This window comes from Gymnoscopelus braueri, assembly GCF_963280865.1.
Source record: "Gymnoscopelus braueri genome assembly, chromosome: 19".
Taxonomy (NCBI): domain Eukaryota; kingdom Metazoa; phylum Chordata; class Actinopteri; order Myctophiformes; family Myctophidae; genus Gymnoscopelus; species Gymnoscopelus braueri.
The window spans coordinates 49,443,872-49,462,336 of NC_137621.1; the positions used below are offsets into that span (position 1 = coordinate 49,443,872).

General features: G+C 41.1%; 1 protein-coding gene across 4 annotated transcripts in view; it reads left to right on the forward strand.

Moving 5' to 3' along the window:
* The window catches only part of ralgapa1 (Ral GTPase activating protein catalytic subunit alpha 1), a 135,735-nt gene that overhangs the window by 83,461 nt on the left and 33,809 nt on the right, over nt 1-18,465 (forward strand). For all 4 annotated transcript variants that reach the window (XM_080414133.1, XM_080414134.1, XM_080414135.1 and 1 more), the window contains 4 exons: nt 1,680-1,804; nt 14,192-14,263; nt 14,728-14,851; nt 15,491-15,646. In XM_080414133.1, coding sequence (XP_080270259.1) covers nt 1,680-1,804; nt 14,192-14,263; nt 14,728-14,851; nt 15,491-15,646 — 477 coding nt within the window. The remainder of the gene's footprint in view (nt 1-1,679; nt 1,805-14,191; nt 14,264-14,727; nt 14,852-15,490; nt 15,647-18,465) is intronic.

Genomic DNA, 18,465 nt, shown 5'->3' on the forward strand with positions numbered 1-18,465 from the left:
CCCCCCATCTGAAAAGGTTTTGTGCCAGGGACCCCCAGAAGAGAAGATTTGTGTAAAAAAAAAATCCAAATTATTAAACGTTTTCGTTTTTTTTTTTCAAATATATAAAAAAAAAATGCAGATCTACAAGCGCTGCGAGCTTGTAGATCTGCAATTTTTGAATAGCCAACTTATAAATGGATAAAGTGGTAAAATGTATTGTGACGCTATATTAACCACTTTTGCGGGTTCTTGGGGTCACTTTGAGAACCAATGCTCTATATAGCGCACCTCCAAAATCATTTCACTTCTGCCTATAGGGGCACCTACAAATGCAAAACGCTGAACCGTATGTCATAGAAATGCGACCCCCTCCCCACCGATTCCTCAGGTCCTAACTGGCCCATGACTAAAGCCCAGTCCACACCAATGATTCCCAACGCAACTAGTTGCAACTTGCAACCACTTTGCAAAAAAAAATAACCTTTGCAACTGGACAGTCAAGCGCCAAGCTGCGACCGATTGCCGTTTATGTGATAAACAACAGGCGGGCTGCCCCTAAACTGGACAGTGACAGACGCTGACAGACACGAGATATAGTTTACAGTTTCCATAGCACTTCAACCTGTTATATTTATTGTACATAGTGTATACTCATCTTGTATACAAATATGTATACAAGATATGTATCCTTTCTTTTCTCTTATTCGCTCGCTCTATTTTTCTCCCTTTCATCAGGTATATGTGGTAAAAAAAAACTCTGGTGCTGGTGTTTGTGTCACACACACACACACACACACACACACACACACACCCCCACACACACACAAACGCACGCACAGCACCATTGTGTGTGTGTCAATATTGGTTCCCTTGGTTTCCGCACTATAAGCCGCACCGTCAGTGCGCCTTATAGTGCGGATGCGCCTTATAATGCGGTGCGCCCTATATATGAAAATAATACATTTATTGAAGGTGCGCCTTATACTCAGATGCGCCTTATAGTGCGGAAAATACGGTACTACAAATTTCTCTGCGATACGACGTGTGGCATTCTTTTTTTCTGTTTGAGGTAGCTCTTTAAACTGGTCTCATATTAACATGGTAATCATTACATAAGGTTGATATAGCAGGTCTTCTTTCTCCTCCGCCCCAAAACATTATCATTGTTTGGTTGTTTACATCTGTGCACACTGTTAGATAGCTGTACACGCTCAGATTGGTTAAATGTTTTGATAGCCTCTGCAACGTTTTGCATGCGATGGAACGTGTCGAATCACGCGCAACGCAATGAGATGACATGATGCACCGACCTGCAACGAGGTCATTCAGACCGTTGCAACGGTCTCTGCAACTGTTTCGTCGCGTTGCGTTGCATTGGTCTGGACTGGCCTTTACACAGCCCTGGGTAGGCAACCCACTGAACCCAGCCGGGCAGAGGTTTGCGTTCTGCAGAGCGCACCTTCTCTAGTTTTTCTTGTTTATTCAGAATAGCCATTAGTCTACTCATTACATAATCTTCTGTCATTGTGTTTGGACACAGGCAGTTCAACGCCCTTCCCTCACAAGGATCCCTGAGGTTTTCATGCAGTTGTCGACACTAAAATAATAATCCCTGTCTGGGTGATTTGTATTTTTTTCCATTTTAAGTGTGCATTGTGCTGATTTCTAATGAGCTTCACCGCTGACTGTTGTTTCAGCGAGGCGAGGGGCTGAACATGAGAGCTCCAGTGCAGACAGAGCCAGAGACACAGACTCCACAGTCTGCCTTTTACTACTGCAGGCTGCTCATCAACATCCTGGGACTCAACTCCTGGGAGAAGAGGTGGGAGCGTACGACGCATACATACTGCGTATACAGTAGTGTACTGTACACAGTGATATCCTGAGTGTTAACCCATTAAGACCGGGAACGCATCTGTGTCATTTTTAGATTTCTTTGGGCGATTCAAAAATAGCAGATCTACAAGCTCATAGCGCGGCACTGAGTGCCGTGCTACGAGCTTGTAGATCTGCTATTTTTTTTTAAATCGTGATTTGTTTTGCAAATCTTTGAAAATATATATTTTTTAAAGCGAACATTTTTAACTCAAATCTTTGCTTCTGGGGGGTCTATGGAGCAACATATTTTGAGGTGGGGGACCGCGGCCAAATACATTTTGGGTGGTCCTTGAACATGAAAACGTTTTTGGAACCACTGATTGTAGCAACATACGTTTTTTCAAAAAACTGTTAGGATTTAGAAGACATTTGTAGAATCCCCCAGAAGCAAAGATTTGAGTTAAAAACTGTCGCTTTAAAAAATATATATTCAAAGATTTGCACACATTTTCATGATTTAAAAAAAAATAGCAGATCTACAAGCTCATAGCGTGGCACTCTGTGAGCTTGTATATCTGCCATTCTTGAATAGCCAAAGAAATCTAAAAATGACACACAGATGCGTCCCCAGTCTTAAACGGTTAATGTAACTCCTAACACGTGTTAACAGAATCAGAATCAGTTTTATTGTCACATCACAGATTTACAGGTGAAAATCATTTTTTTTGTGCAAGCTCCATTGTGTTGTTTTCAGGAAAAGAAGAGAAAGGGAGGGGGCAGAGAGAGGAAGAGCAAGGAGGAAAAAAGAAACTATCTTAGATACCTGCGTATATACACCGACCATAAAAAGCAGCATGTAGTGTACATGAGGTTAGACTGTAAGGGGCAAAGAGTGCGTTCCAATCCACCGTGGTGCATCCGGCTTTGTCGGGCGTGTATGCGAACATAATTGGTCCGTGTTCAGGGGGAGGGAAGGTGATATTAGTCACTGCATGTACTCCTACGGGCTGGGGGGCGGCACCTGTCAGCAGGGAGTGTTGGGCGGGAGGAGCAGGACGAAGGCCCTACGTCCTCCCGGTGGGGGCTCCTCACTGGCGGGTGAGTCAGGATAGCAGTAGAAGAGCAGTGACAACACAGAAATGTCTGTGGGGAGGAATTAAATAAAAAACAGAGTGGCAACACATTGGTAGGTCCATGTAGCAGCAGGTATGTACATGAGGTGCAAAAAATAGCAGCACAACAACGGGTCCACATAAGAAGGTATAGTTTGCATAACGCAAAAACTTTCACAGGTAAAAGTCCACATGGTAGCTACGCAAAGGAAAAGTAGGCCACATCCAACAGGGAATCCAATGTCCCTGTAGTCTGTCAAAGGAAAGTGTTCCAGCTAACGCCCTGCCGGTGAAACTCCTCACTGCGTGTCAGGTGACAAGAAGCGGCTGGCGACTCCATGTGTATTGGAGGAGAAAATAACTCTATTCTTGTGGTCCAGTCACCTGCTCTAAGGGAACTGTCAATATGGAAAGGTCTAGCTACTCAGTGGCATGCGAAGAACATATTTGTCAACGTATGTTGACAAATACTTACTCACATGTAATGGCTATATTTTAATGAAGAAATGAAACCTTGTGTAAAAGTGTAAAAGGAAAATGATTCACCAAAATCATCTCCATAACTCTCTGTAGCTTTCCTCTTTAAACCACATGAACTCTAGCGTCCCTATTGTGGGCATGCCATGAGAGGGGAACATTTGGCAAAAATAAGAGCTACCTGCAAGCTCGTAGGTCAGCTATTTTTGCTATTTGAAATACAACAAAGCATATGGTTAAACACAGAAGTTCTAGTTTTCAGTATGTAAGCACTGGTAAAATGCATAAGTTTAGCGTAAACGTGACAAACACAGAGATGCATTGAACACCAACCATAGACTTTCCCCTATGGCTCTCAAGCACCGCATCGCTAAACAAAGGCAAGCACACAGACGGCACTCTCCGCTGCGTTGCATTGCGTTGTTTGTTCACACGGGTCACGTGTAGGCTTGTCAGTCTGCCCAAGTCTGGGCTGATTTCCAAAATGTCACAGTATCTTTTTAACCCATTAAGACCGGCTTTTTTTCTTTTTGGCTATTCAAAAATAGCAGATATACAAGCTCATAGCGCAGATTAATTTTTTTAAAGCGAACATTTTTATCTCAAATCTTTGCTTCTGGGGGATTCTACAAATGTCTTCTAAATCCTAACAGTTTGTTTTTTGAAAAAACTTATGTTGCTAATACGTATGTCAGTGGTTTTCAAACCACTCATTTCATGTCAAGGACCCCCAAAATGATATGTATTTGGCTGCGGACCCCCATCTGAAAATGTTTTGTTCCAAGGGACCCCCAGAAGCAAAGATTTGAGTAAAAAAAATTATATACATATTCAAAGATTTGCATACATTTTCACGACTTTTTTTTACCTGCGCACGAGCGCAGGTATTTGTATAGCAGATCTACAAGCCATGAGCTTGTAGATCTGCTATTTTTGAAGAGCCAAAGAAAATCTTAAGTGACACAGATGCGTTCCCGGTCTTAATGGGTTAAATGGCTCAAGCTAATGGACACTCATCAGCCTTAATGCCTCATAGAAAACTGGCCTCCGTGGAATTACACCTCCTGCTTTTCACCAAGCACAAAAGACACTCTCCGGACGCGTGTGTGTGTGTTTGGGTGCGTGTGTTTGTGTGTGTGTGTGTGTGTGTGTGTGTGTGCGTGCGCGTGCGTGCTTGCTTGTGAAATAATGAGCGTGGCAGCGTATTGATCAAACCATCCCATTTGGAGTCAGAATAAAAGACTGCAGTTACAGAGAGAGAAAGAGAGAGAGACGGACAAAAGGCGGCGGTTAGATGACAGGCCCGGAGAGATGAGAGAGTGAAGTGGACGGAGAGGAGAGAGATGGATGGATGGATGGATAGAGGCAGAATGGCGGAGAGAGGGATGAGAGAGAGAGAGAGAGAGAGAGGGACAGAGCAAACGGGGACGGGGGAGGGGGGGGGGGGGAGAAGTATAGAAGACGAGTGAGAGAGAAACTAGGCGAGGACAGAGAGACTCTTAACCCATTTAGACCGGGAAAGAATCTGTGTCATTTTTTGATTTCTTTGGCTACATTCAAAAATAGTAGATATACAAGCTCATAGCTCATAGATCTGCAATTTTTTTTTTAATCATGATTATTTTTTGCAAATCTTTGAATATATATTTGTAAAGCGAACATTTTTAACCCAAATCTTTGCTTCTGGGCGATTCTACAAATGTCTTCTAAATCCTAAAGGTTTTTTGAAAATACTTATATTGCTATATATCAGTGGTTCTCAAACTTCTTCATGTCAAGGACCACCCAAAATGATATGCATTTGGCCGCGGACCCCCATCTCAAAATATGTTGTTTTAGGGACCCCCCAGAAGCAAAGATTTGAGTAAAAAAATAATCCTTTAAAAAAAAAAATATATATATTCAAAGATTTGCACAAATTTCCAAGATTTTTCAAAAAATTGCAGATCTACAAGCTCATAGCACGGCACTCGGTGCCGTGCTATGAGCTTGTAGATCTGCTATTTTTGAATAGCCAAAGTACAAAATAATGGTTAAAGTTCCCGGTCTTGACGGATTAATTATGTGTTGTTTTGTGCTCCCCTCTGCAGTCTCTCCAGGTATTCATGTGTGGCATTACTGGCATTAAGAAGCTGACATTCATCCTTGTGTGTGTGTGTGTGTGTGTGTGTGTGTGTGTGTGTGTGTGTGTGTGTGTGTGTGTGTGTGTGTGTGTGTGTGTGTGTGTGTGTGTGTGTGTGTGTGTGTGTGTGTGTGTGTGTGTGTGTGTGTGTGTAAGCGTCAGTCCTTTTATGCTCGTCGGCCCATCATCATCCGAGGTGCAAATGGGAGTCTTTGAGAGGAGAGAATGAGGCCATTACCGAGTATCAGTTTAACCCTTTCAAGCCCGGGAACGCATCTCTGTCATTTTACATTTCTTTGGCAAAAATCTGTGCCGCGCTATGAGCTTGTAGATCTGCTATTTTTGAAAAATCGTGATTTTTTTTGCAAATCTTTGACTATATATATATATTTAAAGCAAACATTTGTGATATATGTTGTTCCAGGGACCCCCAGAAGCAAGGAGTTGAGTTACCAAATGTTCAAATATATAAATATACATTCAAAGATGTGCACAAATTTTCACTATTTCTCAAAAATAGCAGATCTTCAAGAGTGCCGCGCTACGAGCTTGTAGATCTGCTGTTTTTGAATAGCCCAAGAGATCTAAAAAATGACAGAGATGCGTTCCCGGTCTGAATGTGTTAATAAAGAACAAATCGCTGGCTCGCTCTCCCTCTTTCTCTCTCTCTTTATCTCCCTTTCCGTCCATCTGTGTGTCTCTCTCTCTCTCTCTCTCTCTCTCCCTGTCTCTCTGGAAGTGAAGAGCATAAAGAACGAGGAGTCATTATCGCCGCATTGTGAGTCGGCGCACCAGCGCACGTTTCCCAATCTGTGGTTCGGGGGGTGTCCGGCTGGTCAGTCGGTAGGATGTCCAGGGTCTTTGTGGACCACACGTACAAATGATGAGAACGGGTGTGACCGACACGTCCTCCGCGCGCACAACGCGCTAGTATCGCGTACAACAGCCATTTTCAAGAGGGCCCCCAAATAATTGGCATATGCTAAGATTTTATTTTAATACATGAACTCATTCGCTGCCAGGAATTAATTAATTCATCCGTCTCCGGTCCCCTTGCCAGTGAAAACAGCGATTTTTCTGCACCGTTGCTTTGAAAAATCATGGAATATTCTCCGTGACCTCCGTCCTCACGGAGATCGTCTCATTACACGCACGGGGGTCTGGTAGTATAGGGGAAAATTTGTCCGGTTGTGATCCTCCATTCCATAGCTATGGCCATTTGAATGTGGCTTGTTTTTTGAAAAACAGCAGAAAAACAACAGAAAGACGAGAAAATGTTACTTTTATAAATCCTTTAACATGAAAGTTGCCTAGGTTTATTTATTTTTTGTGATCACGTGATCTCTGGGTGTACTCTTCGTCGGTGGTGCTTGGATCATTCACAGGCTGCGGAGCAGCGCCCCACCCCCCAAAAAAATTATATGTATTTGTCTGCCGACCCCTATCTTAAAATATGTTGTCCCAGGGACCCTGCAGAAGCAAAGAATTGAGTTACAAATGTTAGCTTTAAAAATATATATTCAAAGATTTGTACACATTTTCAAGATTTTTCAAAAATAGCAGATCTACAAGCTCATAGCGCGGCACTCGGTGCCGCGCTATGAGCTTGTAGATCTGCTATTTTTGAATAGCCAAGACTATCTAAAATCTAAAATGACAGAGATGCGTTCCTGGATTGAATCGGTTAAGTGTTTTGAAAATCTAAAAAAGAAAAAATGCTTTTGGAAAGTTTTGATCAAAGCAATATTTCCACCAACTTTATCACTGAGCATTGCGATGCCATATGTTTCAGATGAATTCCACATCGAGGTGGATACCACATAAGATATTATACAGCACACAAGAGGCCGTGGAAATCCTATCACAGCCATGATAATTTGTCTGTGAATTTAGTTAATAATCACTGGTAAAAGTCTTATAAAGCAATAATATTGTTATTGCTTTATAAACTATTACCAGTGATTATACACAAATTAACCCAAATCATGATGTTCAAACATAACCTATAGGTGGTCTTAGTGTGACTATGCAATAGATAACTTAAAGGGATAGTTCACCCCCAAAATGCCTTTTTTTCTATTGATTAGTCACCCCATGGAGACTTGAATTCATGGATATTTTTTTTTTTTGTTGCATTCCTAAGCCAATAATTTGATGACCGGCAGCGGTTCCGGTAGGAGACAAAAAGAGTCTCCTTTGTGTCTCCTACCGGAACCGCTGCCTACAGGTCCGCTGGTCATCAAATGATTGGCTTAGGAATGCGAGAAAAAACAAAAAATATCCATGAATTCAAGTCTCCGTGGTGTGACTTAATCGGTAGGAAAAAAGTATTTTTTTGGGGTGAACTATCCCTTTAACTCTATAACTGCCAAAGACGTTTATAAACGTCTTTGAGAAATTAGCTGTTGCCTGCCAAAGACGTTTAAAAACGTACTGGAAAAAACTTTTTTCAAAAAAAAAAAAATTCTAAAATGATTCTCTAATTATTTAGTATTGACACCTTTTCGATATTCCAAACGAATAAGGAGATAACAATTTCCAAAGATTTGCTGCTCCATCCACTTCAATGTTAAAATTGAAACGGACAAACAATTCACAATGTTTTTTGGTTTGAAACCACTGGTTTTGAGCTATTTTCAAACATCAAACAACACATGACAACAAGGTCAAATTGACCTTGTTGACATTTGTGAAACCACACCTGAATCTCATCTGTGATTAGAAATTTTCTGGGGATCAATCATACTTGAGAAACATATTTTGTGGCTATGCGAAAAGGTACCAAAATCGGTCAAAACCCTGGCAGAGGCTACACTGTTCTGAAAAAACTCTGGCAGGGTAAGAGTTAAACGCATTGGTTTCAGACCATTTTAATGTGGTGCTGGGAATACCTAGTAGCCTACTTGCTCTAATCTTGTGCCCAGGCCATAATTTTTTTTTTTTTTTTCAGATACCCTCTCTTTGTGAAAACATGACCAATGTTGCATTGTCTCACTAAATAATACTGCTGACTCCTTATTTCATCTAATTCAATAAGACTTCAAGCAATTTTATGACATCTAAAAGCATGCGAGATCCTCGCTTTCCGGTCTATCATTCATCTTGATTGGTTCATTGGTTTATCGAGCTATTCCCAAAATGTCATGCATTTAATTAAACTACATAAAAATGCTCCACTTTCCTGCATGGCAGCAATTATATTTTTTGTGAAGGTTTCCAGCAGTGCCCCGGAGTATACTACAGAAATGTATCAAAATGGTCTTTGGCCCATTACCGAAGAGGAGAGATGACATGGCAGCGTTCACGTTAGTTATGTCATTCATGCCCACAAAATCACCAAAATAGGCTCTATGCACAGCAGCCATTTTGGAGAGAAATTGGGCCTCTTCTTACTTCCTTCACAGGTGTTACCAATGATACTAATGAAGGCTCTGTTCCATTCTGGTCAAACAGAGTCAGGGTGCTGATATTGTGCATGTTGGCTCACTACTACACCAGTGGGTCTCAAAGTGTGGTCCAGGGACCCTCACGGTTCCTTGAGGGGGTTCCAAATGGCCCCTTATGTGTAACTCTGAGAGTGTACAAATGGAACCAAATGGACCTATTTGTACACTCTCCGAGTTATGGGGGCTCCTTGAAATTAAAAGGTTTGAGAACCACTGTGCTACACTAAAAAATTCCCTGAACAAAGTGCCCAGAGGTTTTGAACGGTTTTGAACGTACCCCGTTAACCCATTAAGACCGGGAAAGCATCTGTGTCATTTTAGATTTCGTTGGCTATTCAAAAATAGCAGATATACAAGCTCATAGCGCGGCGAGTGCCGTGTTACGAGCCTGTAGATCTGCTATTATAGAAAAATCGTGATGGGAAATTCTGGGGGGATTTTACAAAATGTCTTCTAAATCCTAACAGTTTTTTGGAAAGAATTTTCATGTCAAGGACCACCCAAAATGATATGTATTTGGCCGCGGACCAGGGTTTCCGCTAGACATTTTTTGGGCCGGCCACCTTGACCGACAGGATTATATTTTACCGGCCAAAGAATACATTTATCGGCCATAGTATAATTAACGTCACATGCATGTTTGCAGATGCATGCACCCAACTGATCATTACACCTCGTTACGTTAGCGCTGCGCTTCTTTCCACTTTGTCACAGATCAATGCGATCTGTTCCTGTTTTTATAGTTAACTAGATATAATCTAATCTACTCCATCATGCAGAGATGTCGCTTGCCAAAAAATAACTGAATAAAGTGGCCGTGAGTGAACTGCTGCGCGACAGTCGCACAGTATAAACAAATTAATATATGGTTTGGGCTACATCTCATTCAACCTTAATATGCAAAACCTACAGCTTTTGTTTAGTTTTGTTAATGTTATACATGAATAATTCACCACTTTATCCATTCCAGACAGACAGTCACTGTGCTTGCTTGTATAATATCCACGACTCATACGAGTTCGGGTTTTGACGGGTGTTTATTATCGTCAATTGGGTCCGGCTTGGTTCAGATTCTATCACTACGAGACCCCGGTTCTGTTTCTCATAACACCCGAGCAAACCACCCGTATATGGAGTTACATTTGTGTCTTTATTAACCAAACAAAAGAAAAACATTTGAGAGAGAAAAAATATAAACAGAGCAAAGAATAGTTTAGAATGAAAACAAATTAAAACAGCAAGCGAAAAATAATAATTTGTAAGCAAAGGAAATTATATAAACAGAACAAAAAAATATTTGTAATTAAAACAAATTAAAAACGCAATCAAAAAAATATATTTGCAAGCAAAAAAATATAAGATTTGAAAGAAAATAAAAAATAATTGAGAACAACTTTTAAAATTCAAGAGTAAAGAAATAAGGAAAAACTGTTTAAACTACATAAAACAAAATACTTAGTAAAATGTTTGGGAAATAAAATGTTTTTAATGTTTTTTTTCCTCATTTGCGAATGAAAGTTGTTTTTTCTGATTGCAAAATGCCTTCTCTCTCAAAACCTATGTCTTTGGTCTCGATTTTTTTTTCTCTCTCTTGGATTTGTTTGTGTGAGGGGTTAAAGTTCAGAAGGCGGGTCCTACGCTGATAGATGTAAGACACCTCTCCATTGGTCACTTGGAATCTGAGTGACAGCTCCCCCTTCCTTATGTAGCTTGTTGAATGCAGGGATGGAGGTGTGTTACGGCCAGCATGGTTTTTTGATTGATTGAATTATTAGCAGTTTGCAAAAAAAAACTAAAAAACATGAAAGTATAATGCAAGGTCAGCTAAGAGTATTTAAAACCCAAGAAAGATGACTTGTTTCCATTGGGGTCCTTTGTACTCAATTCATAGAGACATTTAATGACAGACAGATATACACTACTATGCAAAACATCATAAAAAACAAAAACAAAAAAAATATGTACAGTAAACAGTTTGAGTAAACAGATTGATTGAATACTTTATTAACAGTAGGATACAGAGGTACAATTGTACAATGATTGTTATAAGGATAACACAAAAAGGCTCGTTTCCATTGTGGTCCTCTGGGACTGAGGTCAGAGCTCCATTCCAGCTCTGGACGCTACACTATTCGTTACAATATTGAGCATTTTAGGCTATTAGCAATTCAGATGATTCCCTGATGTTAGGTTTCTGTTCTACTACAGTTTGTGATCTGTATTTAAAATTGTTGTATTGTTGTTACTGTTATAGTAGGCCAGTGGTTCCCAAACTTGGGATCGGGACCCTCAGAGGGGGTCCCCAGATTAGCTTAATGGGCAACATTGGTTTCTCTCTCAACAATAAACAAACCAACCTATACAGTATAAGTGTATACAGGGTAACACATTTCTAAAGTGACAATTTAATGACTTTTAAGACCTTTTTAAGGCATTGTGCGCTTGTAGTTCGGCTATTTTCACAATATTTATCTGTGGAACCGAGTCAAACTAAATCTAATGTCTACAATTTCAAGTGCTTGTCAGGGTGGGTGGTCCCCAGTTCAAGTATGATTATTTTGGGGGGTCCCCAGTTCAAATATGATTATTTTAGGGATTCACAGCCTGAAGCACACTATCAGACGAAACGTTTCCAAAGCAGTCTATCTGGAATGGGCCTGGCCAATAGGCCAGTCACTTCAGCCTTGCCTTAATTAGAATAACGAATATAACATAAAATAATGTAGCTTTATTTTATAATTTCAAAGGGTTCCGAGGCTGTGAATCCCTAAAATAATCATATTTGAACTGGGGACCCCCCAAAATAATCATACTTGAAGTGGGGACCACCCACCCTGACCCAGGCATTAGATTTAGTTTGACTCGGTTCCACAGATAAATATTGTGAAAATAGCCGAACTACAAGCGCACAATGCCTTAAAAAGGTCTTAAAAGTCATTAAATTGTCACTTTAGAAATGTGTTACCCTGTATACACTTATACTGTATAGGTTGGTTTGTTTACTGTTGAGAGAGAAAACAATGTTGCCCATTAAGCTAATCTGGGGACCCCTCTGAGGGTCCCGATCCCAAGTTTGGGAACCACTGGCCTACTATAACAGTAACAACAATACAACAATTTTAAATACAGATCACAAACTGTAGTAGAACAGAAACCTAACATTAGGGAATCATCTGAATTGCTAATAGCCTAAAATGCTCAATATTGTAACGAATAGTGTAGCGTCCAGAGCTGGAATGGAGCTCTGACCTCAGTCCCAGAGGACCACAATGGAAACAAGCCTTTTTGTGTTATCCTTATAACAATCATTGTACAATTGTACCTCTGTATCCTACTGTTAATAAAGTATTCCATCAATCTGTTTACTCAAACTGTTTACTGTACATATTTTTTTTGTTTTTGTTTTTATGATGTTTTGCATAGTAGTGTATATCTGTCTGTCATTAAATGTCTCTATGAATTGAGTACAAAGGACCCCAATGGAAACAAGTCATCTTTCTTAGGTTTTAAATACTCTTAGCTGACCTTGCATTATACTTTCATGTTTTTTTTATTTTTTTTGCAAACTGCTAATAATAATAATAATCAAAAAACCATGCTGGCCGTAACACACCTCCATCCCTGCATTCAACAAGCTACATAAGGAAGGGGGAGCTGTCACTCAGACTCCAAGTGACCAATGGAGAGGTGTCTTACATCTATCAGCGTAGGACCCGCCTTCTGAACTTTAACCCCTCACACAAACAAATCCAAGAGAGAGAAAAAAATAATCGAGACCAAAGACATAGGTTTTGAGAGAGAAGGCATTTTGCAATCAGAAAAAACAACTTTCATTCGCAAATGAGGAAAAAAACATTAAAAACATTTTATTTAGCACAACACATTTTATTACCCAAACATTTTACTAAGTATTTTTGTTTTATGTAGTTTAAACAGTTTTTCCTTATTTTTTTACTCTTGAATTTTTAAAGTTTTGTTCTCAATTATTTTTTATTTTCTTTCAAATCTTATATTTATTTGCTTGCAAATATATTTTTTTGATTGCGTTTTTAATTTGTTTTAATTAAAAATATTTTTTGTTCTGTTTATATAATTTCCTTTGCTTACAAATTATTATTTTTTGCTTGCTGTTTTAATTTGTTTTCTTTCAAAACTATTCTTTGCTCTGTTTATATTTTTTCTCTCTCAAATGTTTTTCTTTTGTTTGGTTAATAAAGACACAAATGTAACTCCATACCCGTACGCAGCGCTGATTAAGAGGAGACGCAGCTGTGTAAAGCTTCATTTGTGCTTCTCCGTATGTCTGTGTTGTTGCGTATCGAAAATAGCAGACATACAAGCTCACAACGTGGCACGTTGCGACATATTGTGAGCTTGTAGGTCTGATATTTTCAACACGCAATACCAACGTACGAAGAATAGGCTGGTCTATCAGATAACTGCAGCGCAGAGCGCACTGTCTGTGAGGCACAGCAGCAGCAGGCTGTCGGACGGGAACCCACACTGACATTGTCAGATCATGATAAAAACTTTAAATGATTATGATGGGTTTTAATAGTTGTACTACTTTATCCAAATAATAATATTAATAATAGGCTTAAATGATAAAATAGCCTATTAACAGCATTTTCCCAGCCGGCCACGGTGGCCGGTGATGTTTTTAATTAACGGCCAATTAAAAAAATTATCGGTCAATGGCCGGTAAATACCATCTAATAGAAACACTGCCGCGGACCCCCATCTCAGAATATTTTGTTCCAGGGACCCCCCCCCCCCCCCCAAGAAGTTGTAACAGAGTAAAAAATGTACCTTATGTGCCGCGCTATGAGCTTGTATATCTGCTATTTTTGAATAGCCAAAGACATCTTAAAATGACACGGATGCGTTCTCGGTCTTATAAGGGGGTTAAGTCAGTTTTAACCACGCACCGGTCCACGCGGGGCTTTCCGTGAAGTGGTTTAGGCTTGTTGTCCTTGACACCCCCCCCCACGCCCCCTCAGAGTTCCTGCCAGCTCTGCAGCCTGTCCTATTAGCCACCGCCCGATTGGTCCCTTTTCCCAGGAAACTGTGACAACAACAGGCAGTCGGCCAATTAGGGGAACCTGCGGTTGCTACAGAACGCTGGAGAAGGCAGAGAGGCGGTCGGAGCTATGAGACAGTATAATCATTCCTAACGTGTGTGTGTGTGTGTGTGTGTGTGTGTGTGTGTGTGTGTGCGCGTGCGTGTTTTGCAGGTGTAACTTCCACCTGCTGAGGAAGAACGAGAAGTTACTGCGAGAGCTGAAGAACCTGGACTCCCGGCAGTGGTGAGACATTGCAGGAACACAGTGTTTGAAGGCCTCAGTGTCCCAAGTGTTTCCTGACACTTGGGACACTGAACTGAAATTTGATCCAACTAAAAGTGTTAGAGCAGTGGTTCTCAACCAGTGGTCCGGGGACCACCAGTGGTCCTTGAGGGGGTTCCAGGTCCCCAGTTAAATGATGGAGAGTTGGTAACCAAATGGACCCTAATAGATCTTTAACTCTTGAGAGTGTAAAATGTAACCAAATGGACCCTTATAGATCTTTAACTCTTAAGAGCGTAAAATGAAACCAAATGGACCCTTATAGATCTCTAACTCTTGAGAGCGTAAAATGGGCTCAAAATGGGCTCAAATGCCCAATAAATAATGGATCTTGATATGAACAGGGTTGAAAACCACTGCGATTTAACCCATTAAGGCCTGGTTTCACATACTCTTCCTGGTTCTTCACCTCTCCTCTCCTCTAGTCGTGAGACTCATAAGATAGCAGTGTTCTATGTGGCCGAGGGTCAAGAGGACAAACACTCCATACTGACCAACACAGCTGGCAGCCAGGCTTACGAGGACTTCGTCTCTGGTCTGGGGTGGGAGGTAAGGACACCCTCTCGATTGGTTCCTTCTGATTGTGTAACGATGGTTACATGTGTACATATCCGAATGCAAAATGTGCATTCCATTCCATTATTCTTTTTTACAGCAGTGTTCTCAACCTGTGGTTTGGGACCCCGCAAATGAATTTGGGGGGTTCCCAGATGATTAGCTTAATGTGCAACATTGTTTTCTCACTCAACAGTAAACAAACCAGCATACAGTATAAGTGTATACAGGGTGTCTGCACATTTATAAAGTGACAATTTAAGACCTTTTAAAACTTTTTAATACCTCTTACGAATTTTTCAACAAACTATACTATTAAAAAAATTCAAACAATGTCAAATATTACCTAAGAAAGAGGCAAAAAGTGTTAAAAAAAATGTTTACCTGTTGAACTGTCTCACTAAATGTAATGCCTCAACTCCTATAATTCCAAGTGCTTGTCAGGGTGGGAGGGGGGGGGGTATCCAGTTAACATAATTATGATTATTTTCGGGGGGTCACGGCCTGAAAAGGTTGAGAACAATTGTCATTGTGTGTGCGTGTGTGTGTGTGTGTGTGCGTGTGCGTGTGCGTGTGCGTGTGTGTGTGTGTGTGTGTGTGCGTGTGCGCGTGTGCGTGTGCGTGGTCCTGAAGGTGGACCTGACCAGTCACTGTGGCTTCATGGGCGGTCTGCAGAGGAACCGCAGCACGGGTCTGAGCACGCCTTACTACGCCACCTCCACCACCGAGGTCATCTACCACGTGTCCACACGCATGCCCCACGACCAGGACCACAACCTCACCAAGAAGGTACCGTCCGTCTGTCTCTCTCTTTCATATCTGCAATATACTTGTATCCAGTGGTGTAAAGTAACTTCAGTACATTTACTCAAGTACTGTACTTAAGTACAATTTTGAGGTACTTTTACTTTACCGGAGTATTTCCAATTGTCTGTACTTTTACTTCTACTCCACTTCATCTCAGAGGCAAATATTGTACTTTTACTCCACTACAATTATTTGATTCCTATAGTTACTAGTTACTTTACAGATATAAATGATTACATTATAAAATGTACATTAACCACTTTAGCCCTATTTTATACCTAGGCTATTTGAAGATAGCCGATCTACAAGCTCACAACACAAGCTCACAATCCTCTACTCAGCTCCTCTTCGCCTCCTCTCTCCTCTCTTCTCCTCCTCTCCTCCTCTCCACCATCCTCTCTTCTTTTTAGTGCTGCAACACTTAATCAAACTAATTGATTTAATCGATAAGTAATAAGTAATTGGCAAAATAATTATTATTAAAAAAATATATAATAATGTGCCAGCGTTTGTTACCGCGTTTTTACGATCTTTGGACAGCCGCAGAAGCCACAACGTGCACGCTGATGTATTTTGTAGCGATCGCCCGTTGAAAATGGCTGGTTTTCACCATTGAAAAAAGAATCCGAACTAGGGGTGTTATTCTACAGATCATATCGGAATGGACGGAAGATGACGTCAGATCCGTCGATTCCTTCTAGTAGAGTTGAGGGATCATTCCTAAGTTGCGTTAGAGCTTTTTGGAAAAGACGTAGATCTACGCTTATAGCACTCGACGGTTGGATTTGAGACGACGTAGATCTACGTCCTTGTTACTCAATGTGTTAACATAAAAGAAACAAAAAAATACATTTTAATAGATTCTCCGAAAAGACGACTCGATTATTCGATTAATCGAAAAAGTAATCAATAGAATAATCGCAAATTAAATAATCAATAGTTGCAGCCCTACTTCTTTTCTCTCTCTCTTTATCTGCACCCATCACGATGCGACCTGTTCTGAGCTTTTAGATCGGCTATTTTTGATTATTTTGTGTGACACTAGTTGTATGACGAAGTCGGGCATTGGTTTACAAAAATACATCAAAAGTTGAAACATGGAGTATGTTTTTAAGTGCTTACAACACGAGAGCTGTGTTTTTGGAAACTCCAGCAGCGCGCACGACGCGGCGCTCCTGTTTTGCGTTCGCGCATTCACGTGTGGCGTGAACAGCCTTTGGTACTGTATCTGTCAACCACATTACATATAATAGTTTTGGAGAAGAGATTTGGTGCAGAGGTAAAAAAAAGCAGTGGAACAACTATAGACCCCTAGGGGACCCCAGTCAACAAAGTATATATGTACACACAGCTATATACACAACCACACATGCACACACAAACATGCACGCACGCACGCACGCACGCACGCACGCACGCACGCACGCACGCACGCACGCACGCACGCACGCACGCACGCACGCACGCACGCACGCACGCACGCACGCACGCACGCACACACACACACACACACACACACACACACACACACACACACACACACACACACACACACACACACACACACACACACACACCGTGTACACATATGTCTATCCTCCTATAGTACACCTGAGCCCCCTGTAATTCCCAGCAGCAATGAGGTGTGTGTGTTTGTGTGCATGTGTCTGTGCGTGCATGTATGTTCATATGTGTACTCCAGCATACACATATCTTTGTCTGTGTGTGTGTGTGTGTGCGTGTGTGTGTGTGTGTGTGTGTGTGCGCTGCTGTCCAGTTAAGTAGTTTTATGGCGTGCATGTGCCTGTCACCCCTCAGGCGCTGGTGGCTGTGCACATGGACATAATGTCCTTATAATGAGATCATACTTCCTGCTTCTTGCCCTATCACGTCGCTGCGGGCTCTTGATTGGATTATCAGTGCCTGGTCCGACACCATCAGTCTCCCTCATCAGCTGATAGGCCCAGCACACACACACACACACACACGCACACACTGCTATTCAAGCTTGTACACAAATATGTACAAATATCCCTTATATTATCCTCGTACAGATGTGTGTGCATGTAGGCACAATTGCACACACACTCGAACAAACACTCACAAATGCACAGGCTTACAGATGCGCATGCACTTCCTCACATAGAGGATAAACTGACACACACACACACACACACACACACACACACACACACACACACACACACACACACACACACACACACACACACACTGGTAGGCATTTATCATTCAGATGTTTGTTGCAGGGCAGTTTTCCACTACCCCCCTCTCTCTCTGTCTCTGTCTCTCTCTCTCTGTCTGTCTCTCTCTCTCTCTCTCTCTCTCTCTCTCTCTCTCTCTCTCTCTCTCTCTCTCTCTCTCTCCCCCTTCTCGTTCCACGGTCTACGAACACAATGAAATGGAGTGATGCTTCAATACAAAAAGTTGTCCCGGCATTAAAGATCTTCCCCACCCACACCCACTAGGTTTGAGCTGTCATAGTGCTCCTTATGCAAGATGTATGTATTGTAGATCTTCTATTTTCACACGCAGCACTGATGAGCAACTCAGGATTTAAATAAAAACCCATAATGTAATAAGTTGCCTATAACCATCAGGGCCCACTTGAACATCTCAAAAGTGTTTGCGGCCCACCCATCTTGACCACTTAACACGTGTTAAGTTGTCATATGGGTGGGCCGTGTGCATTTTCAGAGCATGTTTATAACAATAATAATACTAATAATAATAAATAAATTAAAAAAATATATATAAATAATATATAAAATATTGTATTTGTA